Here is a 26305-nt window from a genome sequence, read left to right as displayed (position 1 = left end):
GCTTAGAGGTCGTTTTCCATTTGTTCTGTTTCACTTGCTGAAATGTTGAATGGGAGGAAGCTGTTACAGCTCTGTCACAGCTCTCCCAGCACTGCCCCTGGTACCAGTCAGTGGTTACCACTGCTCCACTGGGCTCACGTCTCAGGTGCTGTTCCATTTACACCAGCAGCTGCTGGGACAGTAGAAATGTCAGTATAAATGCACAGGAAAGCCTGGGATGGGGCTCACCAGGACCCTGCTGGACCCTGTCTGCAGCCCCCAGGAAGTCACGAGATTTCTATGAAAGGGGCTGAACAAAAGGAACTATAAAGCTCCAGCAAACCACAACAACACAACATCCAGATTTGTCTACAACTGGAGGAAATCTTTTGTTGTGTTTTTTCTAGGAGTACAAGCAAGGTTAGCAGTTTGCATGCAGTGAGGGAAGAGGGGCAGAGCAGAAGGGAGAAGCTGCATCTGGGATGCTGAAGAAAATTGCCTACCTGACTCTAATTGGCCAGATGATGATCTGCTCCACATGGCTGAGCTACAGAAGCACAGGCAGGGAATAGGCTGACGAAAGAGGGTGGATAGATGTAAGTTCTCATTCCTTGGTCTTTGCATTGGCCAGAAACACCACTGGTGCAGAAAGGATCCATTGTCATATCTGAAACATCCGTTCCAGCACAGATTGTTTTTCAACAGGTATCTTACAAATATCTCTGCATTCTTTTTCCCTTGCTTAAAGTAACCAGGCAGTGACTCTGCATTCAGTGACTGGGCCTGAAAACCAGAAACTAAACTGGATTAGAAAAACAAAAGTGGAGCAAGGAAGCAGACTTCATGTGCATTAATACCTCTGATACCTGAGCTGCTGGTGTCATCCCTGAGCACCAGAACATGTCAGAGGGGAACACATGGAAACAACAACAAAAAAAATCAGAATGCAAAACTTTTTTAGTTTAAAAGCTCTTTAAAAAGACAAGTGCTTGCAACTAATTTTAATACTAATTAAAATTACTGGTTCCTTGAAGGATACAATGTCTTAGTTAATTGCTCTCTATAGCAGAAAATCAGGCTCAGGGGGAAACCGTGTTTCATAGGAGTGATCACTTAGTGAAACAAACAAAAACTCTGAAATATGTAAATGAGTAGAACATGTTCCAAAGCAGTTTGTGAGAGTGCAAGTAGCCTGTGCTGTTCCCAGAGAAGCCCTAGCACACCAAAATATTTACCAAGAATGAGATGCTAAGAGGATTCTTACCCTGTTTTGGAGACCTGCCAGTGCCTGGCAGCTGTAGTGATATTTTAAATTGTTTAACATACCAGCAATAGGTGATCTAGATTAAAACAATCTGGCGTCCAACCAGACAAGGGTTTGGACAGCAGCCAGAAGTGAGCCCAGCACTCCTGCAGCAGGTCCCAACATTCCCCAGCACGGCACAGAACCAAACACACAGCACACCAAAAACAAACCACAGCACAGAACAGCCAGGACAGCACAGCACAGCACAGGACAACACAGAACAGTACAGGACAGCACAGCACAGCACAGAACAGCCAGGACAGCACAGAACAGCCAGGACAGCACAGCACAGTACAGGACAGCACAGCACAGCACAGAACAGCCAGGACAGCACAGAACAGCACAGGACAGCACAGAACAGCACAGGACAGCACAGAACAGCCAGGACAGCACAGCCAGGACAGCACAGCACAGCACAGAACAGCCAGGACAGCACAGAACAGCACAGGACAGCACAGAACAGTACAGGACAGCACAGCCAGGACAGCACAGCAGAGGACAGCACAGCACAGCACAGCCAGGACAGCACAGCAGGACAGCACTGCCAGGACAGCACAGAACAGCACAGAACAGCCCAGGACAACCAGGACAGCACAGGACAAGCAGGACAGCACAGCGCAGCCAGGACTGCACAGCCAGGACTGCATGGCTGGCACAGCACACAGAGGCTGCCTCCGAGGCTCAGCCCCAATGGGCAGGCAGAGGAGCTGGTCCTGTCTGGTTTGTACAGCTGAGCCCCAAAGCCACTCAGGCAATTCCCAGGCAGGAAACCCACCTTGCAGCCCTCGTTTCAGACAGATGGATGAGCTGCCCATGCTGTGCACCCCCAGCATCCTTGGTGGTGTCTGTGAGTCACTGCTCCACACATCTGCCAGCAATGCCAGGGCTTGGTGCCCATTCCAGGAGCTAGACTTTACACTTTTCCCATCTTGTGTCCACAGAGCACAGCTGGCATGGTTTTGAACTGATTAAATGCATCTCTTCAGCTGTGGAATGTCACCAGGTTCCAGCTGTTTGAGGCACATCTGAGGCACAACCATCAGAAGCCAATGACAGGCAACTGAAAATACCTGACACTTCAGGGAGTTAAAAAAGCCTTCCTGATGAGCCAAGAATGAGTTTTGCCAGTGGCAACACTGTTGGATAGTTTGCTTTGCTCACATATGCTCACTTTAATAATTAGTCTTTTTTTCTTTTTGCTGCACATCTTGTTTTTCCCTAAGTGCAACCTACTTTTCCCTTTGAAGTTAATTACTAATTAGCACAATATAGGAAAGCAGAAAGGACTGTGGGAAACTTTTCCAAACCTATACAATTATCCATTTCCATGGTTTTGCTTATCACCCAATTTCTGCCTGCTCAAGTGACAGGGACACTAATGTTCTGGAAGTCCACATATGTGTTCCTAACCACAGGATTCTTTCCCCCAACTGTTACAACCATACACATAAGTGTCACTTATAAATATTTCAAGACTGTTAAATAATGATCTGTCAGCATTCCAGGTCCTTACAGTCACACTGCTCTGTTCATCAAGGCCTTCTCTGGTGCCCTGGGTCTCCTGCAGTCCCAGAGGGGCTCCCAGGGAATCTCTGCCAAGGCAAATCCCTGCATCCCTCTCTGTCTCTGCTCACCTGTCCCCTGGGAATTGCCACCCCTGTGTCCAAATGCCCAGGTGTGGCCACACCTGCAGCCCTGGGCATGAGCTTTAGCAGGGTACCTGCACAAGGCAGCTTTGGTGGCACAAACACTCACCCCAGCATCAGTCAGCCCACTGGCAACCAGAGGCAGACACTGAAGCTCAGGCCCTGCTGCACTGGCAGGGCTTATTCCTACAGTTAAACCCCTGGCACAAATTGAAGGAGCTGCACAGACTGGTACAGGTATTTAATAGGCCTGAGTGAACACGTAGGCATGGGTATGGACAGAGAAAACACAACCCTCTGAGACATGTGCAGACTAAACACACAAATGCAACCAGCTCTAGTACAGGAATGTCTCTAGGAGCAAACACACAGCAACCACTTGATCACGTTTGAGTTTCCAGTTCCATGCATATTGATCTGAAGTGACTCACAGCACCAATCCGCTCTAAATCCGGCTCATTCCAGCATCTTTTCCCTACTTGAAAAGGCAGTTACAGTCCGCACTCTGTGGGGCTGAGTCTGCTGCACCCACCAAGCTTGGAGTGCCTAGAGGCTGCTGCACACCCAGCCCCAGGTGCCTGGCCCACAGGGGTCCTGGGGCCCCAGTGTTGCCAGAGGTGCAGCAGAGCTGAGAAGAGCCTTGGGCAGCCAGCACCAGGCTGAGACAGCTCTAAACTCACCACCCACCTGGCAGCCTCAGCTGAGGCTCCACAGACCACTCCTGAGTGACTCCAGCAAAAGCAGAAGGCCAAGCTTTATGCATTTACAAATATCTGTTGGAATTGTTCTGATTTAACAACTTTCAACAGCATTTCCACGTGCTGAGAATGCCCTGGAGTGTGGCCAGCAGCAAGCCTGGATGCCCAAGGGGAGGGAAGCCCCCCACACGCTCCTGGCACGGGGGCACTGTGCATGCAGGAGGGCTCCCCTCCCCTGGCATGGGTGGGGAAGATCCCAGGATAAAAGCCCTGCCTGCCTGCAGGAGCAAGTGGTGCCTAGGGGAGGAGGGGAAGTTCAGTCAGCCCAGTATTTCTCTGGTTTTCGAGAAAAACAAGGCAGACAGCTGTGGAACAATCCTTGTGATTACTGTCCTCATCCTTCCCAAGGAGTGCTGCTTCCCGGGCTGGCACACACAAGCTTGTTTCATTTGTCTGCGGCACGCTGAGGAGCTGCTCCAGTGAAACGTGACAGGTGGCTGCGCTACTCACAGGGTGAAGAGAGGAGTGACATCCCAGCCGGCACAAACCCACGGCCAGCTGAGTGCATGCTGCAGGACACAACACCGAGGGGCTGCACGAAAAGCTCAGAGCAGGGTTTCTTCCGCATCCTCTTCTGAGGACATGATGAGTGGGTCTGGGTTTGCACTATCCTACAAAACAACAACCAAACGTCACAGAAAACGTGCTGAATTCGGAGCTGCTGAGGGGCTGCTGTGACATCTCCTACAAGGAGAGGCCGGAGTTACAGGGAAGCCGAGCGCTCCCAGGGCTCACCCGATGCCACCAGAACTGCGACACGCTCCCGGAGGCAGGGAGGGCGGAGGGGCTGTGAGAATTAATGCCACAGCAAAGGGATTTATTTGCACGGCATTTTGGGAATAGGAAACAATGCAGAAGCCGCCACCCAAAAGGACTTATCACCCCCTGACCCAGCTACCATCAGCAGACATTCGAGGAACGGATAAGGAATGGGACGAGGTGGTGTAGCCCGTCTCTGACAGGAATCAGCCTGGGCACTGCTGGGGGCAGTGGCTGCCCCAGGCAGGACTCACCTGACGGGAACTGCGGCTCCTCTCGCCCCCGCCAGCGGTTGCCGGGCTCCCTCCGACGGGGCTGTCCTGCCTCTGCTCCCCGGCTGCAGCAGCGGGCCCGGCCCTGGCCGAGACAGCGGCCACCTCGCCCTCTCTCGTGTTTTCACGGGCACTCGGCTGCTCCCCCCCGGCCTTCCCTCCATCCCGCTCCATGCCCTGCTCCTGCCGCCCGTGCCTGCCCCGCGCCGTGCCCGTCGCTGCCCCGCTCCCTGCCGGCCGTGGCCGGGTGCCCGGGCACAGCCCCTCGCCTCCCGCGGACGCTGCTCTCCCCCTCGCTGCCACTCCCCCGTGCCCGGGGGTGCTGGGGGCGGTCTCTGCAGCGGGCTGCTCCCCCAGCGCCCTCGCTCCGAGCCCTGCGGGCCCGAGCGGCTCCGTGCCCGGCTCCCGCGGCCGGCCCCGGGCTCCGGCCGGCCCGGCTGCCCGTGCCTCGGCCCCTGCTGCCGCCTCCCGCTTCCCCGCAGCAGCCGCAGGTGCCCCGGCCAGCCCTTCCCCGGCCCCCCGGCTCCCCGCCCGTGGCCGACCCCGGCTCTGCCCCTGCCCCGCTCTGTGGCCCCCGGCGCTGCTCCGGTCCCCCCCGCCGGTGCCATGGCCCCTGTGCCCAGCCCGCCGGCCCGGGCACTGCCGGCCCGCCGGGCAGGGCTCCCGGCCCGGCCTGGCCGCCCAGCACAGCGATGGCCACCAGCCCCGGCTCCCCGGCCCGGCTCCCGCACGGCCCCGCCGCCGCCCCTCCCCGGGACACCTCCCCTGCCCTCTCACTTGCCCACATCTCAGCCGCCGGTCTGTCCCAGCTGCCGGCTCCTTTGAACCTGCTGCTCCATCTGTGGCCTCCTCTTCATCCCCCGAGCCTGCTCCGGCCGCCCCTGCAGACCCTCCCACCGCCTCTCCTTCAGGTTTTCCTTCCACTGCTCTCTCTGTCTCTGCCTTGCTGCCCTCAGATGCGTTTCCACTCCAAAGTGCTTCTGCTGCACCCTCCTCCTCCTGCACTGCCAGTGTCTCCTCCACCTGTGATGACCCTTCAGTGACAGGATCCCCCCGAGCATCCCCCAGTGCCCCTAACCCAGGTGCCACTTCCAGTACAGGACCCTTGTCAGGCTCCACAGACTCTTCCGTCGTGTCCTCCACTCTCTGGAGAGCCTGAGCACTGTCATGTGCTGCTGCAGCTCCTGGGGCAGCTTTCCCCATCTCCATCCACTCTTCCTCTGACACTTTCAGCTGGGAAAACTGACTTGGCTTTACAAACCCTTCCCCTCCAGACATTGCTTCTCCTGTTTCCATATCCCCTAGTGCTTCCCAGAGAGCCCCAGGCTTCCCCAAAGCCTCCTCCCCTTCAGAAAAGTCTTCTTCAACAGCCTTTTCTCCTTCAGGGCCCACAGCTCTGGCATTCCCATCTGCTGCCACATCAGCATCCTCCCCAGCCTCCTCTCCCTCTGACACAGCACCCACGGTCGTGTCCTTCCCTGCAGACCCTCCCTGCCCCAGGGACTCCCTTGCCTTGGACACTGGCTCGCCCACCTCCTCCTCTGCTGGGGGCCCTACTGCTCCTTTGAGGCCTTCCTCTGCAGCCTCCTCCTCACTGGTGCCCCCAGCCCCCTCCTGCCCCTGGGGCACGGCTCTGCCTGCCTCCCGTCCTGGCAGTGCCCCAGCTGGCCCCTCTGTCCCAGCTGCTGCCTTTCCCAGTGCCACCTGTCTGTCCATCCCCTCCTGCTCCCCAGGTGACCCCTCTGTGCCCAGCTCCGCTGCCTCCCCTGTTCCCTTTCCTTTGGGCTGTGCCTCGGTGCCCTCCTCAGGCGCGGATTCCTCCAGCGCAGCCCCCGTGCCTGCCTGGGGCAGTGCATCCCCTGCCCCTGCAGCTTTTCCTGCAGCCTCTCCGCCGCCAGCATCTCCCTCAGCAGCACCGTCCTGCTCCGGGGCTTGTCCCGGCCCTGGCGCCTCCCCTGCTCGTGCCGCCTGTCCTGCTGCCTCCTGCACATCCAGGCTTCTCCTCCCTTCTGCCAGGAGCCTTCCATCTGCTGCTGCTAGGAGATAATCAAACATTGGTTTGCTCAGCACCCTGCCAGTGTTACATGCTTCACAGGGTTAGTGCTGAAGGTGCCATTTCTGCCCAGCCATGAGGCACATCAGCCTGGACACCCAAAGAGAGCTTGCTGTGCTGCTGCTCATCACATCCCTGCACTCTGACCATGGTTTAGTACTGCTCTTCTGGCATCTGGCATAAAGAATTTAACTAAAAATGTTGATGCAAGGCCAGTCATGCTTGTCCTGCCTGCTCTGCCTCCCTCCCTACCTGCTTGGAACTCGTGTGTGTGTGCAACACCTGTAAGCTTGACAGTGACACTCAGAAAGTCAGAAATAGCTGACAAATTGCTCATGTGAAATATACACAGAAAGGACAAAGAACATTCAGCTTCCTGTGGATTCTGTAATTACCCCAGGGAATAATACAGGGTTGATTCCTGCCCCTGGGAACCAAGGCATTTCCCAAGGAGGCTGCACACTATCAGGAAGCACGTGGTGTCTCACTACATTCCTGCTTTCCACTGCTATTTTCTGACTCAGTTTTTTCATGGCCTGGATTCTTCTCCTAGAACCATTTAACGGCCAAAAAAAGCATGAATTATACATGACTACAGATGCCAGCTAGTCATCACCTGATTTTTTACAAGTTAGGAAAGAAAAAAAGCACAAGGAGACTTTGATAGCCAAAGGAAAGGGAAAGGGCAAACACTTCCATTAAAAGACTTCAGGTAATCCTTGTCTCTGACTGACAGACAATCTTACCTCCACTGGCACCATGCTCTGTATTTGCTGCATTCTTTTCTTCCTCATTGGCACAAAAATCACCAGGCTCAGGGTCAGAATTCACAGCATGATCACTTCCAGTTGCTTTTGCTATTTCTTCCTGGACTGGTTTGCATTCTTCAAAAACTATCACAAAGAAAACAGGAAGCAAGAAAGAGAAACCATTAAAGAGCAAAAGGGGAGTAGGAGCCATTCAGCCATCTCACCTTTAAAATGGTTTAAAATTCATTTTTGGACAAATCCTTGCACTTTAACACTAGCAGAGAAACACTGAGCCACTGTTAATGTTCTGAGTGGATACTGAGCCCACAGCAGCTCCCCGTGCTGCAGCACCAAAGAGTGCAAGGCAAATGGAGCAGCAGAGGCATGCAGAGCTGTGCAGAGGAACTGTACTCACCACCTCCTTCCCCACACCAAGGAGGCTCCTCGTTGCCATCCTCCTTGCTCAATACCCTGCTTTCCCAAGGCACTGGAGGACATTTCTCCTCCTCATTCATGTTACTTTCTCCTGACCCAGTCTGTTTGAATTCCCCATTAACCTCAGGACTTTGATACTGCATTGCCCTTATGTTTTCAAGAAAAATTCTAGTATCTTCCCTTGCTGTTAGATCTTCTGGTTTTGTCTTTTCTGATTCATCTATTCCTTTCTTTTCCAGTGCAGAATTCTCTTGATTTTCCTCCACTCTGAGCAGTTTCTTCTCCCCATTCTCATTTCCACAGTGTGCATGTGCTGCACTATCAGATGTACTTTTGATATTGCAGTCCTCTTTGCAATTCACGTGGTCTGCCTTCATTTCAGCTTGAGAGTCAGTCTCAGTGCTGCACTGAGTGCTCATGGATGAGAGAGAGTCTGCAGGCCTCCTCTCTGAAAACAGCAAAATTTAGTTTAGTATTTGTCACTAAACCTCTGCATTCACTGTGCACTCACAAAGGGACACAATCCCATCCAATAGCATTCTCTGAATTATACCATCTGAGGATATTGTGACAAAATTCCAGTAAATGTAAATGGAAGAACATTGCCCAGATGTATGAAGTATTAAAATTAAAGCTATTTAACATGGAGGGTTTTTTTCTGATAATAGAAATAAATCAAAGATTTATAGAGTAGTTCTATCAATCATGTAGAAATACACCTCCAAATGCACCTCTAAATATGGCTTAGACAGGATTTAGTACAGAGACTCCTGAGTTTCATTAGATAAAAGACTTCAACCACAGCAACAATCCCTCAGTGCCCTTCTGTTAACTCATTGAATATTAGAAAGATCTCCAAAACCATGTGAAAACCCTTCAGGTTGAACTGGAGATGAAGTTCACTGTCTCCTCTAAAAAAACATACAGGCACCATCATATTAAATTCATAAAGGGAAAATTTGAGGGGAAAAAAGGCTGTAATTCTTCATCTAAACGTGAGCTGAACAGCAGAGCTGACTGCTGCACAGCCTTGCTGCTGTCCACAATCTACATGGGTTCAAGAAGAGATTGCTCTAACTCAAGACCAAAAAATCTAGTCAGGCAAAGAAAATAAAAGTGTCAGAACTATAATCCATGCAGAAGTGCATGTTCTGAAAAACATGTTGCACCAAGAGATCTTACAGCCCCATTTAAAGATTCCCACTCAGAGTACTACTGCTCCATCGTGGGAAACCCAAGCAGGTTCCTCTACAGACAGAATCACAGAATCACAGAATAAGCTGAGTTGGAGGGGCGCACAAGGATTGTCAAGTCCTACTCCCAACCCTGCACAGCACCATCACCTTTCCCTTCAGACAATCTATCTCCAGATCTCTGGCACAGCCAAATAAATTAGGGCTGTATTCAGGGCCCTTAAAGACAGCAGTTTAATAACCCAGGGTGGCCTGTCAGGTTTCCTGGGACCCCTCAGAAGGTGTAAGGGGTCACAGATTCCCACAGGTGAGTGCCTGCTGGCACGGAGGGTTGTGTCCTGACGAGGTTCTGGGAGCCTGCCTGCCGCCTGCTCCACCTCCATCTCAGCACCTCAACAGCTCAGCAAAGGCCCATCTCTCACTGCCAGGGGGCTGCCTGCACTTCAGTGGCACCATTAAAAGCAGATAAAACAGCGTTCTTTTAGCATTTCAGTAGGAAGGCCATATGCAGACTCGCATACTGGACACATGCAAACTGTAAAACATGCATCAGGTCAGCTTCTCCAAGCCTTGTTATGAACAAAACTAACCTGGTAGATCATCTTCAGAGTCCCTGTCATCAGAATATCTGCCACTTTTATCTTTCTCACTGTCAGAGGCCTGCAGTGCCTTCTGAGACGAGGTTTCACTCTCCTTTCCATAGTCTAAATTATGGTTTTTATCATTTGAGGATGACTTTGACATTCCATTCATTTGATCACCAGTCTGTCCCTCTTCATTAACTTCTTCATCTGCTTCAAAATCTTCATCATATTCTAAAATAGAAGAATTGTACTGTGAGACAGGAAACAGAATTCACAATTTAAAAAGTTCTTTCTAGGTGGATAGAAACACTGAGCCAGTGTTAACATTCTGAGTTGATATTAATTAACATCATTCATCTCCTTTTGCCCTTGAATTTGCACAGTCTTTTTAAAGCCATGAGAGAATCTAAGACCACAGATAGGAATTGTAAGAGCATGTTATCATAAAAAAGCGTTGTGTTTTTCATAGAGTACCAAAAATGTAGCAAAACTAAAGGTATGAGTAATACATTAAAACAAAAATAAACAAAGTTACTAGCCATGGAAAGTGAAAATTTAGAGCTGGGAAAACTCAGAAATTATATGTAAGAATCTCTCATAACAGGAGAAAAACTGGATGTAATGAAAAAAATTACAAGCAATTGAGAAAGCTGGAGAAAGGTAATATATTATACTGTAAAGTACAATAAATGTATATTGACATGGCTAAATAGCAAAGAAGTGTCTTTTAAGCTCAATGAATTTAATGAACTCCAGCCAAAGGGCACTGCAGAGGCACTCTGTTATCACAGTGCTCTAATGTGCTCCTCCAGGGCCCGGGGGAAAACCCAGTACAAACAAAGCCTGCACAGAATTACCACTCTTATATCCACATTCTGGAATTCAGGCAGCCACTAGCCTGACATCTGACAGATCACAGAGTAAGCTGAGCTGGAAGGGATCCACACGGACCCTCGAGTCCAGCTCCCGGCCCTTCACAGCACTCTGCTTGGCTCTGGAGGTGAAACCCTCTTCATGCAGATGCATTAGAGAAGGTCCCCTTCCCCCCAAAGCTGTGCTCTGCACATCCCAGGCACAGCACAGGGATGTCGGGGATTCCCACCTAAAATCCAGACCTGCCCTGCTGCCGCGGGCTCCCTGCGCACGCAGGGAACACACTGCCCCACGCAGGCCAGCTGCACTGCTGCCACACCAGCTGTCCCTTGTGGCCATCATTCCTCACTTTGCAGATTTCATTGCTGCCCTCCTTTCCTTCCATCAGGGCTTTTAACGTATGGAAGTGACAGAACACCAAGGACAGAAATGAAGAGTTCCTGATGCAGAACCAGTCAGGCAAACAAACAATTACCAAGACAATGAGAACTAAGGGAATAAGGAGATTTATTTTTCTATATTAAAAATCAATTGAGATTCCAATTGCAGTGTTGGCAGTGAGGTCTCTGTCAGAAGGGCAGTTCCTCCTGAAGGAAAAAGGCTTCATTAATCCCAAACACACATCCGGAGGGACTAACGACTGTCAGATGAGTAGCAACACTGCAGAACTGTGAAAGCAAAAATAGGAATAGGAAGTAGGAATTAAAATCTCTCTGTGAATGTGATTGCCTCCAAAGAAGATTATGATAAGGAGGAAGTAAAGGCAGAGACTGAGCTTGATGCCCCTTCCATAGCTGAGTACACCTTCCACTATCCCAGACTGCTCCAAGACCCGTCTGACTTGGACTTCAATGCTTCCATGGATGGGGCAAGCACAGCTGCTCTGGGGAACCTGCATCATTGCCTCACCACCCTTCCTTACTCACTTTCTTGGCTCTTGCAAAGCACCTCATCCTGTTGCATGGCTGAAAGGAGCCCCTCTAATTCTGTGGCCCAGATACAGACATCACCGCATTTCTCATGCCCCAGTCAAAGCTGGCGGTCCACAATCCCAGACCTTCTCCAGAACCATCCCCTCCCACTTCTCATCCCCTGCTCATGTTTGGGAATACTATACCACTTTCACTGGTGGTTTCCTGAGTGGTGCCTTCGGTCTCCACAAAAGATCGGTCTTCCGTTTCTTCTTCTTCTTCTCCTTCTTCTTCTCCTTCTTCCTCTTCTCCTTCTTCTTCTTCTTCTTCTTCCTCTTCTCCTTCTTCGCTGCACTCCTGTTCAGAGTCAAGTGTTTCGTCGATAGTTTCCACGCTTTCCTCTTGGCTGGGTATGGTGAGTGACACTGAGCCTTCAATGGATTTCGGCAGCACGCTGCTGTCACAGGGCTCGCTGTGCGCACAGAAAGGAGAACAGCAGCACATGTGCGTCCTCGTGAAGTACTTAATCTTCCTCTTGGGAGGGTAAAGCTTTTTGTCCAGACCCATCGCAAGAAAGCACCTATAAAATAATGCAAATTGGGAAGTACCATATTTTTCTTCCTTTGAACAACAGAGGGCAGCAGACATAGCGAGTTCAGCGTGTTATGAGCAGGGACACCAAGCACCCATCTGCCTCTGCACCGCCACAATGGCTCACAAGGAGAAGCACCCTGAAATCCCTGAGAGCTCCCCCAACACAGATGCAGTTCTTCCTTGAAGGACAGTAATGCTGCCTACACTGACAGGCAACAACTGACATACAAACAGAACCAAAATTATTACAAGTGCCCATTCATTTGAAGCTGCACGGAGCATTGGCTGTGAAGACAGGACCACTGAGAAAGGCAGACAAGCTCTGACGTGTTCTGGATCCAGATCCTGCTGTAACTCCCAGTAGTGTGATAACTGAGGGTTTGTGGGTAAGACTGGGGGTTTCTGTACTTATCTGCTGGGTCTAAGAACTGTGGGGGAAGAAGAAGGTTGAAAGTTAGTAATTTGTGTTTCTGTTCTGTTTACCTACTTAGAAGAAACTCAAACAGATGGAAAACAAAGCATTTTGAATGAGTTGTTGAGACTGCCCCTCTTGTATAAAATGGAGGGATATGCTCCCTCTCTCTCTCTCTCAGTCAGGAGCTCTAGAGAACTGCTGGACATTGACCAGCAGAAAGCTCTCAGAGCAAGGCGTGCAGCATGGTACAGAAATCATTGCAGCATCACCTCGTTGTGAGCTAAAGCCTTGACCCACCAGGGAGAATCAACTGGGACTTTTACTGGGAACCAGAGTGGGCATTCAATGCATGTCATAGAGCAGAAAACAAACCCAAGTGCACTTGGCCTGAAGGGGTGTGAAAATAGTTGTCATTTATGGGGAAAATCAGGTTAATGGAGATGATTTTTAGTCATCAGAGAAGGTCAGCTGGATTGATAAGAGGCAGGAAAAGAGAGATATCACTAAGAGTAAGAAGGAAAGGAGGACAGAAAGGGGGACAGAAAGGGGACAGAAAGGGGGAGTAACTTAGGAATTAATTAATCCAGTTTTTGGATACTGTATTAAATTCTGAAAATTCACTTCAAATCTTTATAGAAATCACAAAAAGCTGAGATTGGGGCATTTCCTAAAATCTATAGCCACTACAGGCATTCTGAATTCAGATGCTTCTCACTCCTTTGAACATGCAATGAACATGCAATGAACATAAATCATGTTCGTTGTTAGACTGGAGCAAAAACTACTTTACAATAAACTAGCAGTTTTTTCCTAGAATTCAGTCCTTGCCTGAAGGAACAGAGTACACCTCTGTGAAAAGTCTCTTGTTCTAACTGCTAGCTGCTCGTTTAAAAATTATTTATTAAAATAACACAGAAGATTTTAAATTATCCACATGTCTGTAAGTTTATGTATGGCCTGAATTAACAATTACAGAAAAGGAAGATTTTATGAAAATTAAAGCCTCTTGGCAGAATCACAGCTGTTGGTCACAGCACTGACATTCGCCCAAGACCTTTCTGCACAGATTTGGTTTCTGAACCATAACAAATATTCAGTGCTGCCTTATTCTGAAGCCAGAACTATTACAACAGAATCTCACTTCAGAGGCAGAGCTGTTTAAAAATCAATTATCACAAAAAAAGCCTGGATGGGAGACCCCGACAGGTGACCCCACCCTGCCCTTCCACGGGGCACTGGGAACAGAGCAGGCCCCACAGGGATGCGTGGAGCCAGGGAGATGAAAGAAGAGAAACAAGTTAGAAACTCTGTAAGCGAAGTCCTTGAGAGCAAAGTGCACCTTCTCCATACCTGTAGCAAGGAGGTGCTCCTGCCACGTGGAGCACCCTGAAGTAGGTGTTTCTGCGTCGCAGCTGGCAAGGCCTCTTACTCTGAAAGCCTCTGTACTCACAGCAAGAGCTCAGCCTGGCAACTTGGAGCCCGTTGAGATAAAAGGTGAGGCTGAACGGGTAACCGAGGTACCTCTTAGAGATGAACTGGAAGGTATCTGCAATTACAGAAATAAAGGGTTCAAAGAAAAACATTGTGCTTCACTGTCAGCCTGTAGCAACTGCTGTATCTTAACTGCATCACCACAGCAGCCAGCCCTCTGTGGACAGGCACTGGGGTTCTCAGGTCTGTCCAACAGTTGGTTAAACTCGACCCCTCCACACACACAGCCCTGGCTCTTGCCAGCCCCAGAATCCAAAAGTGGGACAGCTAGGACAAGTGTCACACTGTCAGTTTGGCCACTCACTGCTACAGCAGGACAAAGACCAGAGCCTCCCAGCCATTTCCTATGTCCAGTTTTCCAGAACACAATTCATCTTTTACTGCTGTAATGAAATTGCACTCACACTTCCCAAAAAGAGATGGGAACCGGGCTCCCACTATGTATTTTTCCTTCTGGAATAAGAAGCAAGATTCACTGATGCATTTTAGCAACTCAGATAACCCCCCTTTAAGAACAGTTTATTACTACAACTGCTCTATTAACCATCTATCTCTAGAGATAATTAGCATAAGCCACAAGTATTTTGTTAAATCAATTCTCTAAATTCTTCTACCATCATTGCAAAAGTAATTGTAACCCCACTTTCAATCATGGGACAGTAGATCCAGGTATAATGTGGAGGCAGATGGTATAAACATCCCTGGATGCATATATCTTGACCAAGTTGAGCTGTAATCATTCTGATGTCAGGGCAAAGTTTTAGCACAAAAACAATGTTGCCACAATCAATACGAACTCTCTGGCTCCATCCTTACCTCCTTCCAACAGGTCGCCTTTATAGACACAAATGTTTTCTGTTCCACAGTATTGCTGATAGACTTTGATTTCATCCTTGTGATCGCGGAGAGACACATGCTTGCTCTTTCCTAGGTAGATCATGGTGACCAGGGCGTTGCTGCATAATGGGGACTTGGGGAACCCATTGGTATTCTGCAGCAGAAAATGCACAGAAATGCCTTCAGCTCCCAGCTCCAACAAGGGGCAAAAACAAAGCTCATATCTGTGCAGCCCACACTTGAGACTTCCAGGCTTTTATAACAAGAGGTGAGCTGATTAAATGGGGAAGTGTTTGTAACATGCAGAGGGTGTGGGATACATTTCCAACTGAAAACCCAATGCACTGAATAGCCCCAAATTTCAAGGACCAGGTTTAATGACCCATATCATCCCACCCAGTCCAGGGTTCCTACAACTTTATTTACAGGAGTTAAAACTGGCTGGAGACAGTGTAACTGATGCAGTGTTCACAGACTCAAGGCATTTCACAAATCCCTGAGATTCTAGTGCCAGAGGCAGCATCAGACTGACTGAAGTGGCAGGCTTTGAATAACTGTTAATCTACGTTATTGTTCAGCACCTTTTTTCTCCCCAACTGATGAAAAACACCAAATGTTTTAGTTTACAGGGACATGCATAGCAATTATATATTTTAATAGTTATACATTTTCTTTATGCAAACTAGGTATGCACATCTTTCAGCATCAGGCAAACACACCAGTGAGGAATGTAATACACCTGTATGTGGACAGAGACTACTCACATTGATCAAAAACTGCTCGTTGAATCCAGTGGTGGGATGAAACCATCTCTCCACGGGCAGCCCACGCCTGATTCCAGGGATACACCTGTCCCCGACATGCGGGCGGGGCGGTGGCACCGGTGCCACACGACGGCGGCAACGCTTGCTGGGCCGGTACGGTGACGCGCCAGACATGTAATCCATTGGGTTCCTAAACTTTAGCTCACTGCTCTGCCCCTGGAAAAACACTTTAATGACGTGACACGGCTTCTGCAAAACCAGATCCTGAGCACATGGAACTGGCCATGGTCTGACTTCTTGGTAGACTGAGCAACAGGCATCCTTCTGAAACAGCTCCTTACTCAGGGCCTGAAATTTTGCTCATGAAAATATTTCTGTGCTAAACCACTTTCTTTTAATTTGCAAGGCACCATTCATATTGCTTGAAAATGTCACCTTCAGAGATACAGACAGCACTGCACATCAAGCCCTGGCTCCAGCGCCACCGAGATCTCATCTCAGACAGAACCCTGCACGGCCCTGCAGCACTGCTGCTCCCTTGCAGCTGGAAAGCACATCCCCAGAGCAGCCAGTCATCCAACAGGAACATCACTTGGCATCAGTTATACAAAATGTGCTTCAAAATGCTGCTTCCTCATCTGAATAGAGATTTAGTCCTCTTGCAGAATGAAATGGACCACAGCCCATAAGAGTAAGACATTACTAGAGAACAAGTTCTGTAAACGCTGCATGATGTGGCTCTGAGTTCTGCATCATGTTCTCAGAACTTACATCCGATTTAGTGATTTAACGGTTTCTTTAGTGCTCACAACTGACAAAACAGTTGTGAGCACTAAAGAAACCGTTAAATCACCCATAATTTGAGTAGACAAAAACAGGACCAACCAGCAAATTCTTGAAGAGTCATGACCATGCTGATACACAGCAAACACAGATCAGAAGGGAGCTATTTACACAGTGTCTGCCAGCCAGTGGTAGCAGATCACAGTCCCACTCCAAAGCCCTCTCACCCCATGGAATGCATATCACAAAACCAATTACATTATGTTTTTCTAGAACAGAAGACAAGTCCAAATATCACTTGAAAGTAACTGCAAATATATCAAGACCATGTTTGACTCATTCTCTAAGCCCACTAGTGTGATTTAGTAGAAGGAATGATCAAAAAAAAAGGAATTTTTTGCTACTTTGCAGCTCCTTTGTAGGTGATGATGAAAACTTATAGGACTTGCAACTGAAAATATTCCAAAGTTCCTGGAGTCAACCAGGTGCTGTCTCTCTACATAAGAGAAAAATCTACATAGAGGGAGAAATTTTTGTATGCAGAAAGATTTTATACTATAAAAGGTAAGTCACCACATTTTTCCTCACTGTGATCAAGAACTGGGCATTAGACCAGTAAGACAGTGTCTTGAAAATTTAGGGGAAGTGAAAAAGGACAGTTTAAATAAAAGTTGATGCCATTTGAAAGGGATGTTCCCTGTCGTGTACATTTCTGGGAACCACAGTACTTAAACAATATTACAAAACTGTCCCTAAAGTGGGACAGTTTATTTTCAGAATGAAGTACAGCCTCACCCAACCGGCAAATTGCTGATAATATTCCAGTGCATGGCACTTCTGTTTGGAAGCCTTTGATACAGACCCTGCTGCAGCCCCGCCAAGAAGGGGCTGGAGGCGAGGGGGCTGCTGTATATTTCCTGGAGCTGTATTTGGTCACAAGGAACTCTACAAAAGGAGAAAGAAAACAATGACAAAATCTCAGTGTATAGCTTCCAGTGCAGAGCAGTGCCACAAAGAAAAATAATAGCACTGATGAAGATATCTGGAAGTGGTGAGTGATTACAGATACCTACAGGACATGACATTTTCTAGTCTGCCTCCAAAGAACCAGATCCCTTTAGGCACCTCTAACTGACCATTCAAAACAACTCTTGGCCATAAATACAAGGTTTGCTACTATCTCCCCACTGTGCAGTCTTGTAGCAAACACAATGAACTCACAGAAACCGTAGCAGTGTGCTATGGACTTCAGCACATGGACCCAGGGAGAATGCACAACAAAAACGTACCATTTTTGTTCAATTTTCAGCTTTTTTTTTATTGTTTTATTTCATGTTTTCCTTGTATACCCTTCAGAATACCAAGTTAAAATGTTAACATCCAACAGAACTGTTTAACTGAGGTTAACTCACCACCTTAGAGAAGGGAGGCTCCTTGGCTCGGTAATAATAACGTCCATCACCATAATCAAGTCTAAGTCTGGGTCCCCTCTATATGAAAAAAAGGTCATTCAGGACTCAAAAGTTTCTCTTCAATCTGCATCAATTATCGTTATTGATCTAGAGAACCAGTTGAAACTGACCTAGATATTTGACCTTTGACTTCAGGCTTTAGTACTATTATATTTCAAGTATATTTTCATTATATTAACACTCCTTCTTTGCTGTTCACAAAGAGCAAAAGCCAGAGCTCCTAGACACAGCCTTCTGAAATGAGCTCCAGTCTGATTTCATTCCTTCAACTCTGTTTTCTAAAAGACTCCCACCTTTTTCAGGGCTTTACAACATGCGTAACCTTGTCTGCAGCCCCTGTGTCCACTGACAACACACTAATACTGGCCTGCCTGAGGTCATGAGGCAGCTAAAAGGGAAAGACTGAAGCAGATTTATCAGACAGCAAAGTTTTGTGGGGTTTTTTCTAGGTTCTGATGTGCCATTCCTGCAATACTAGCTTCTAGAGATTCCTTAACACAACCCAGCAAACAGGAAATGAGCCTCAAGTGATGAAGGATGTGGCCCTCATCCAGAACGATCCAGGCGGTGAATGCTTTGTACTGAGGTCCGAGGGCAGACTTTCAGCTGCCTGTGCTTCCATGGCAGCCCATGGAGAAGCATCGAGACTCACCCGTTGTGAGCGGCCGGTTCGTTCTCCGGACACCAAGGGACAGAGCGCGTGGTGGTTCCTGGGGGCGACGGGGGGGTGTGGGGCGTACGTGTGGGCCATTTCTCCCATCAATCGCTCCATCTGAAATGAAGGGAATTTATGTCTCTGAGGCACTGAATCCAAAACCAGCGATGTCTGTCTCATTACATCTGTCTTTCACTGGACAGCTGTGACAATCAGCTGGCCTGGACCCAATGGAACAGCTGGTTAAGGAAAGAAAGGAAATCATGGGAGAATGTGAGGGACAAGCAAAAAGACTTGTCCCCACCTCTGATTCGTTTTCCGGCAGCTCTCTCCAGCTGCTGACCCACTAGATTCAATTCACGTCTGTTTCTGTGCATCTCACAATTCTTGGTTGTTTGAAGTTCTCTTTCTTTTTTAAATTTGAGCGCACCTGCCACTTTCCTGCGATGACTGCAGCCTCTCCCCACCTTCTCATCTCACCAACCCAGTGCTGGGATGGCTGCCCCACTGGAAACAGACAGCTCTGTCTCTCACCCTCCCTTGCTCAGCCATCTGCCTTTCTCCTTTCCTTTCAGATGAGCGACTCGGATGAATTCACTGAACAGATGAGGTGAGAATTAAATTACACCACTGGCTCCAGCCAGGCTCCTGCATCCCAGCATGGCAGCACAGCACACACAGATCAGGTGTCTGCAGGTGTCTTTCTGAAGGAAGCAGCTCTGGTTTACGTTCCAAAATTATTCAAGCCCAGGATCCCTTGACAGGGTGCCTGAGTCACTGCTTCCATGGGGTGACTTCCTACCACAGGAGTTCCATCAGCAAATGACACCTTTGCAATTCCCATAGTGACCAGTGTCTTTCAGGAAAATCTCATCCTCTCTTTACCCCATGATTTGCTTATAGATGTATTATTTACAGTTTAACACACCTGACATTGTTTACCAGCTGCTCAATGAAGCAGCCACCTTCTCAAGGCACTCTTCTCAAAGCACTCAGGTTCCTAATACAGAAATAAAATTCTGAGCGTGTTTCTGCGAAAATGAGGATGACTTTTCCCATGTGAATTCAGGTGATTGCATGGGGAGAAGAACCATTGACTTCTATGGGATTTCCATGACTATAACTAGAGAATCAAGTTCAACCTACATGACACCTAAATGAAGACTCCTAAAACCTCTTTGATTTCTCACATGCCTGTTCTGCCCAAATCCTGTGGAGAGGCAAACAACCAAACACATGAGCTCAGTGCTCATCAGCAGTCAAAAGCAGAGAGGTCTAGAATTACTGGGAGGAGAACGTATCTTGAATTATTCATTCTGGTATGGTTCCCCATTTCAAAACAGAAACAGTAGAACGAGAAAAGGTAAAAAAAAATAGCAGTGGTAATGAGAAGCCTGGAGTGGTTCACGTAAGAAAAATTCAGACTGAGGACCTTCAGCTTGGAAAACTGAGAAGGAATGTGAAGAACGTATGTAAAACCACAGATGCCTTGGAAAAAGAGAACATTTAATAACTTTTATCATACCAAGAACAATGGAGCATCGAACAGACATATCAGACGGCAGATACATTTATTACTATGCAGAAATGCAAGGATATACCATTTCATGCAATTCATTATTAAATCACCCAGCCAAGAGCACTGCAGAAGTAGAAGAATAACTAGATTCAGAAGGAATTAAATGCATAAATGGAAGCTCCTGAACTTCTGGACAAAGGAGAGAGGAGATGTAACTGGGGCAGGATCATCCTCTACTTGCCTGTTTCTCGTACTTTTCCACATCAGAGACAGAGCATTTGTCTCAATGAACCACTGGTCAGGCCCACGGTTACTACTCAACACAGGCAAAACTGCCAAGCCCCATCAGCAATGCTGAAGCCTTACCTTGGCTGACTGCATCATCTCTTTCCTTGCAGAACAATCAAGTCTCCTGTTCTTCTCCAGCTGATGATGATGCTATCAATATAAGAGGAAGAGAAATCCCATTACTGGCCATCATGAGATGTCAGTGTGTACAAGAACTCTTGCTTCTGTCCTGTTTGTCCCATGCCTTCTCCTTGGCCACTACTCTCACTGAGCCCTGTAATAAAACTACTGTGTATTGAATCTATTTGCATTTCACCTGCATATATTCACACAGCCAAGGGAACAACTGAGCACTGGTAAAGTTGGTAAAGTTGTAGGAACCAACTCCATTCCTGATATCCCATAGGAATGTGCCCAGATTTTGTACTCAGACAGCATATATACGAATATGTTCAAACTAGTTGGTTTTTATCAGATTTTTTTTAAGCAAACTAGCCCTGTGAATATCATCTCATAATCTGAGAGCTGTCAAAAAGCAATAAGGAAGCCAGGACAGTGCCTGCTCTCACAATAGCATGGTTTGACAATGAGAGGCCCATGGAGGTTTCATGTGGGGAACCTCAAGCACAAAGTCTGTCCTTTTTCCCAGCAGGAAAGAGCCTTCCAGGGGAGCATGAGGGCACACATGGAAAACAGTCCAGTACAAGTTAGCAGCCCCTGGCTGTCAGTGAGAAAACACCTGAGAAGGCTCACACATCCTCAGTAAGGGCACACCTCAATGTCAAGGACCTTGTGATATATGGCATCAGCCAAGCACTCCTGGACGTGTCTCTGGTGGTCTCTCCTTATGGCATTGAGGCGGTATTCCTTCTCCGGTATTATTCTTCCGCTCCTTGAGATCTGCCATACACAAATAAAATGTTACTGAAAAGGAGAAGACGAAATAAAGTATGTTCTGAAACAATACAATTTCCCAGAAGACCACTTCCTCCTCCTGGCTTGTTTCCACCTCTGCCCCTGCCACGGTGTGGAACTCACCTCACAGCACTGTATTGTCTTTGACCCCATGAACTCCACCAGCCAAATGGAAGGAGCAGCAGCCACATTTCTAATAGCCTAGGGCTCAGCCTTACCCTTCACAGGCCACTGCCCAAAGGGGTGGAAAGGATTAAACACTTGCTGCCCTGCTGCACCTGTCTGTGCAAAAGAGTCACACCTAGGAGGGCAGCAGTTTTTTAAACAAAATGTTCACCTTTATCAAATCCTTCAGTTTTCCATTAAACACTTCTGAAAAATAACACTGAAGCTATTTAAACAAATCAAAGATGCTTACATTTCACAGTGTAAAAACCATGAGTGAACCAATATGATGCTGTATATCTGCAAACTGAAACACTTTGCAGAGGGAAACTCAAATGAGCAAAAGGAAATATGGGAGGGGAAAAAGCATAAAAACATTTTGAATTGAATGTAGAATTGAGGAAAAGTTTTCAGTCTCACCAGTCCTGATTTCTGAAGATGTCGTCTTATCCTGGCATTGCTGAAATATCCAACCAGGTGTTTGTCTGTAAGACTGTTATAGGTTTCAAGAATACTGCAATAAAAAGTGGAGATGTCCATAATCCCTTTGACTGACAAATTATTACAATCTACATTAAACAGAGCTACCCAACAGTTTGCTACACAAAATGCTGCCTTAGTAAATCATCCTGGATTTGGTCAGGTAAATGCCCACCAGATTATGTAAAAGCAATATCTTGTGGCCTCCTGGAAATTCATATCAGAAACAAGTGACTTGTAGCTCAGGCCAAGAGCTGAGTGTGGAACAGCGCTGCCACCACTGCAGCCTGGCACTGCCAGGCCAGCCCTGACAGCTCCTCCACCAGCAGCTCCCACAGCAGCTCCTGGGGATAAGCCCTGGCCCTGGGCAGGGCAGCGGTGGAGCTGGAGTCCAGCTGCACAGACACAGCTCCCCAGCCACTCTGCCAGGGGCCCAGCTGGTGGCAGGGACACCTTCCAGTACCCCAGGTTGCTCCAAGCTCCATCCAACCTGACCTGAGCACTTCCAGGGATGGAGCAGCCACAGCTTCTCTGGGCAACCTGTGCCAGGGCCTCGCTACCATCATCACAGTAACCAAAGATTAAAGGTTCAAAAAACTGAACCTCAGATGTGAAAGCTGAACACAAAACCTGAAGCATTCATAGTTAGCAGTTATACTTTTCACTTAGCACAACCATATCTTACTTCACCCTCTGGAAAACAGTACAAATAGAGAAGTCAGTGACACTAGGATGCAGTTGGTAATACTCAAAATCCTTTCACATTTGTACAGTTTGCACACTCAGGTACATGTCACATAATATGTTCCGCCTGATCTCTGGGCTCTCTGGGCTCAAGTTACACAAGACTGAACTCTTTTGTTTTCTTTGGCTGTAGATTTAAATGCACTGTGCCTCTATTACATCCCTTTCAGCTGGAGAACTCAGTTATATGTCTATTGCTAGGCTGATCTGCCACACACAAAAGCATATTCAAGGAAAGAAAGGAGAAATGTTTTGAAGTAAAGAGATCATGGATTTACAGGAATTTTACATGGGGTTTCACAATAACCTCAAAAGTAGCTGCCAACAATAAATTAAACTTTAAATAAACAATGTAGGTTACCCTTTTATGCCTGTTGGTTAAATACTGGTATTTATAGCAACTGTTCTATGTTACCTTTTTAATCCAGAGTCTGCATTTGAAACTACCAGATTCTACCAATTTTTCTAAGTATTAATTTATGGTATCACCTGGCAACTGCATGTTGAGGCAGAGGAGAAACTCAATCCAACTCTTTTTAATTTACTTCCTTCCAGCTAAGACATCCTGGACCATATAGCTAGTTAAAATGCAGCTCCCATCTGAACACAGTGATGTGGCAATTTCTGTTTCACCAAAGTCTCAGAACATGTATTTTCTCATTTAAATTATGAACAGGCTGGCCTTCAAATATATTGAATTAAATTCAGAGTTCAAAAGGGTATTAGAGGAAATAAGGAATTGTGTTGGGCCTGAACCAACATCCATGAAATCATTGTAAAGAATGCAAGCAGGCCCACCAGGGTCTGGCTGTGCCACGAGTTCCAGCCCTGGAACCTCCTGCAGCCATAAATGCTGGCATGGACCAGTGTCTGGGGATGGCCAGAACACTCCAGCAAAGCAACCACGGCTCCCGTTTAGCCTGCTCCTGGTACAACAAAAGGATAAGAGAAGCTCTTGTCTGAGCTGTCTTGTTCAAGGTTCCAGTATTAAAGAACCACACACAAAAGTTACCTTAAAACTTCTGCAACAGGCAGAAGTGTGGAACTGACAAAATCCATGTTAGGAAAAAACACAGCAAAGGGAAAGCACCAGCCTCAGACAGCTCTATACAGCCTGTGTGTCACAGTAATCACATCCCTTTTCTGGGTATTCCTGGGACTCCTTTATATCTGCCCATTTATCCTGTTCATTCTTCTCTCTAAAAATGCTGGGGTTTTATTAGAACAGCAGACAATTTTCCTGGCACAGAACCTAAACTGACTGATCTGTAGATTCCTGGAGTATGTCTAAAGCTCTTCCCAAGATGAGTGTCATGTTTGTTTCTCTGGCATCGCAGCCAGTGACAACATGTCACTCTTAGGTCAGTAATTTGATATTTGAGGTTATTCAGAATTCTATGATGCTATGATCATCGACACTATTATGTATTGACAGTATATTTGTTCTCAGCTGGCAGCCTACCCAAAGGCCTACACTCAGAGCCAGAGCTGTGTGCCACAGTAAATTTTAAGACCGCTCTCACTCATTTGAAAGGATATCAAGACAAAGCCACAGCAGGCATCCTGTGTGTTTTGTAAAGCAAACTTTCACAGTTAATATTTCACAGTGCAATTAAATCGGAGATCACCAAATAAATGATGTAAGAGAGCACCAAAGCTTGTTATTAATTGGCAGAGCCACAGGGCATCATGGTGCCTGTGCTCTACCTGGTACCCGTCTGCCATCCACCCCCCCAGAGGAAGTTTTAAGTCTCACAACCACATACGGAATTGGGAGCCAAAGGAGTGTTCTGCTACTGATTTCTTGTGTGGCCCAGGAGCAAGTTCTACCGCTGCTCGCTTACTTAGACCATCGCCCACTATACCAGGATGTGCCAAATTCTGTCACAGAGACCTGCAGAGATTCTCTGTTCCTCGCAGTTTGTCTGTGACATCAGCTCGGAAGCCCGGATCCTCTGAACTCAACGCCCGCAGGTCCGAAGGCAGGTAACTAGGGACTCACCTGCAGCCAGCAGCCCATTCCCCACGGCTCCATCCCCCCTGCGCAGAGGAAGGCCTTACCGAGCGGGGGCCCCGGGGTCTCCCCAGGCAGGTCGCGCACCCCAGCCCCGCTCTCTCCCCCAGCGGGCTGCAAGGAGCCGCCGCCGGTGGCCCCGAGCCCGTCACCGCTCCCGCAGCGCCCAAAGGCCGGCACGGACCGGCCCCGGCCCCCGGTCCCACTCACCGGGGCTGCGGGGCGCTCATGGCAGCGGCGGCGGGGACGGCGCTGCCCCGGCACCGGCGCGTCCCGGGCGTCGCCAGGAGACGGAGGGAGGGACGGAGGGAGGGACGGGAGGAAGGCAGAGACGGGAGAAAGGGAGGGAGAGACGCACAAGAGGGAGGGAGAAACGGGAGGGGGCCGGTGCTCCGCCCGCAGCCCCAGAATCACAGAACCCCAGAATTGTTGGGGTTGGAAGGGACCTCTGGAGAGTCCAAGTCCAATCCCCTGCCAAGGCACGGTCACCTGGAACAGGTGACACAGGAACGCATACAGGTGGGTTTGGAATGTCTCCAGAGAGGGAAGCTCCACACCCTCCCCAGGCAGCTCTTTCAGAGCTCTGCCACCCTCCATGGAGAGTTCTTCCTCACACTGAGGTAGAACTTCTTGTGCTTTAGGTCACGGCCATTGCTCCTCATCGTGTCGCTGGGCACCACTGGACAGAGCCTGGCACCATTCTGTGACACCCCTTGGAAATATTTGTATGGATTGGTGAGATCCTCTCTCGGTTGTCTCTTTTCCACACTAAGCACGCCCACCTTGGGCAGTCTCTCAGCGTTAGAGAGATGCTTCAGATGCAATGCGCCTCATCATCTCTGCGACCCTCTGCTGGACCCGCCCCAGCAGCTTCTTGTCTTTCTGGTACTGAGGAGCCTGAACTGGCCGCAAGACTCCAGCTGGGCGGGGCTGGCGTGGGGCTGCGGGACTGCGAGGGGAGGGGAAGGGAAAAGAAAAAACAGAAATCAAAGATGGAAAAAGGAAAAGAATAAAGGAAAAGGGAAAAAAGGGGAGGGGGGCGGGGTGGGAATATAAGAAGAAAAGAAGAAAAGTTAAAAATAGAAGTATGGAGAAGGCATTTTCATACAACACAGATCCAGGAACTTAAAAATATATCATGAGGTGACAGGATGCACTTCCAATATAAATCCTGATTTCCATCTCTCAATCCAGATGACAGGAAGCACCAAAGTGTGCACTGGCAACAGACACCCGATTTACTGAAATAAAGGAGACACAACCACCCTTCTATGCTTGTTTTTCCCTTCTCCCTGCAGTTCTTGCGAGTCCCAGTTGAAGCACAAACTCACAGGGTAATGCTTCCAGGAACCAGAGAGACTGATGTGAGCAGAGATCCCTGCAGTGAGGAATAGCAGGGACAACCATTCCTCCTGATGCATCTGTCCCAAAATGTTAAGGCTTCACCATCCTCAAATTTTCTGTGGCATGATCCAGCCAAACTCAATATTGATCTGACTTCTATAAAGGGAGCAATTATTGACATCAATATTCTCTTGATATTTTATCTTCCCAACTTTGTAATTAAAGTCTCAAACTAACTTATTGTATCATCCTGCAGGACAGGAAGAAGTCAGGAACAGACACAGGACAATTACAATAGAGAGGCAAT

General features: G+C 48.2%; 1 protein-coding gene across 2 annotated transcripts; it reads right to left on the bottom strand.

The window, feature by feature from the left end:
• Window positions 1-3163: 3163 nt before the first annotated feature.
• Window positions 3164-24920, bottom strand: ERICH3 (glutamate rich 3). 2 transcript variants are annotated; one of them, XM_030953506.1, is made up of 16 exons: window positions 24865-24920; window positions 21837-21930; window positions 21111-21236; window positions 20415-20486; window positions 18527-18646; window positions 17818-17892; window positions 15620-15835; window positions 14835-15009; window positions 13878-14073; window positions 11725-12098; window positions 9741-9965; window positions 7938-8405; window positions 7520-7666; window positions 5502-6756; window positions 4703-4805; window positions 3164-4300 (listed from the first exon to the last, which is right to left on the bottom strand). In XM_030953506.1, exons 1-16 carry the CDS (start codon window positions 24882-24884, stop codon window positions 4235-4237), a joined length of 3732 nt encoding a protein of 1243 aa, XP_030809366.1. In that variant the 5' UTR covers window positions 24885-24920; the 3' UTR covers window positions 3164-4234. The 2 variants fall into 2 exon arrangements, with proteins under 2 accessions (XP_030809366.1, XP_030809367.1); XM_030953507.1 differs by having other exon boundaries at window positions 21126-21236.
• Between the last annotated feature and the right edge of the window lie 1385 nt (window positions 24921-26305).

Source organism: Camarhynchus parvulus, chromosome 8, assembly GCF_901933205.1.
Source record: "Camarhynchus parvulus chromosome 8, STF_HiC, whole genome shotgun sequence".
NCBI classification, from domain to species: Eukaryota; Metazoa; Chordata; class Aves; order Passeriformes; family Thraupidae; genus Camarhynchus; species Camarhynchus parvulus.
The sequence above is the reverse complement of the archived record's forward strand: the minus strand, read 5'-3'. Positions and strand labels throughout refer to the sequence as shown.

Bases quoted from the DNA above. Each gene is read 5' to 3' on its own strand.
- ERICH3 (XM_030953506.1), bottom strand. From the start codon at position 24,884: ATGAGCGCCCCGCAGCCCCG. The intron at 12,099-13,877 runs GTATGGAGAAGG...ATTATTTTATAG, and splicing joins GGAGCACCTCCTTGCTACAG to GTGCTTTCTTGCGATGGGTC. The intron at 7,667-7,937 runs GTGAGTACAGTT...TCTTTGTGATAG, and splicing joins TTGGTGTGGGGAAGGAGGTG to TTTTTGAAGAATGCAAACCA.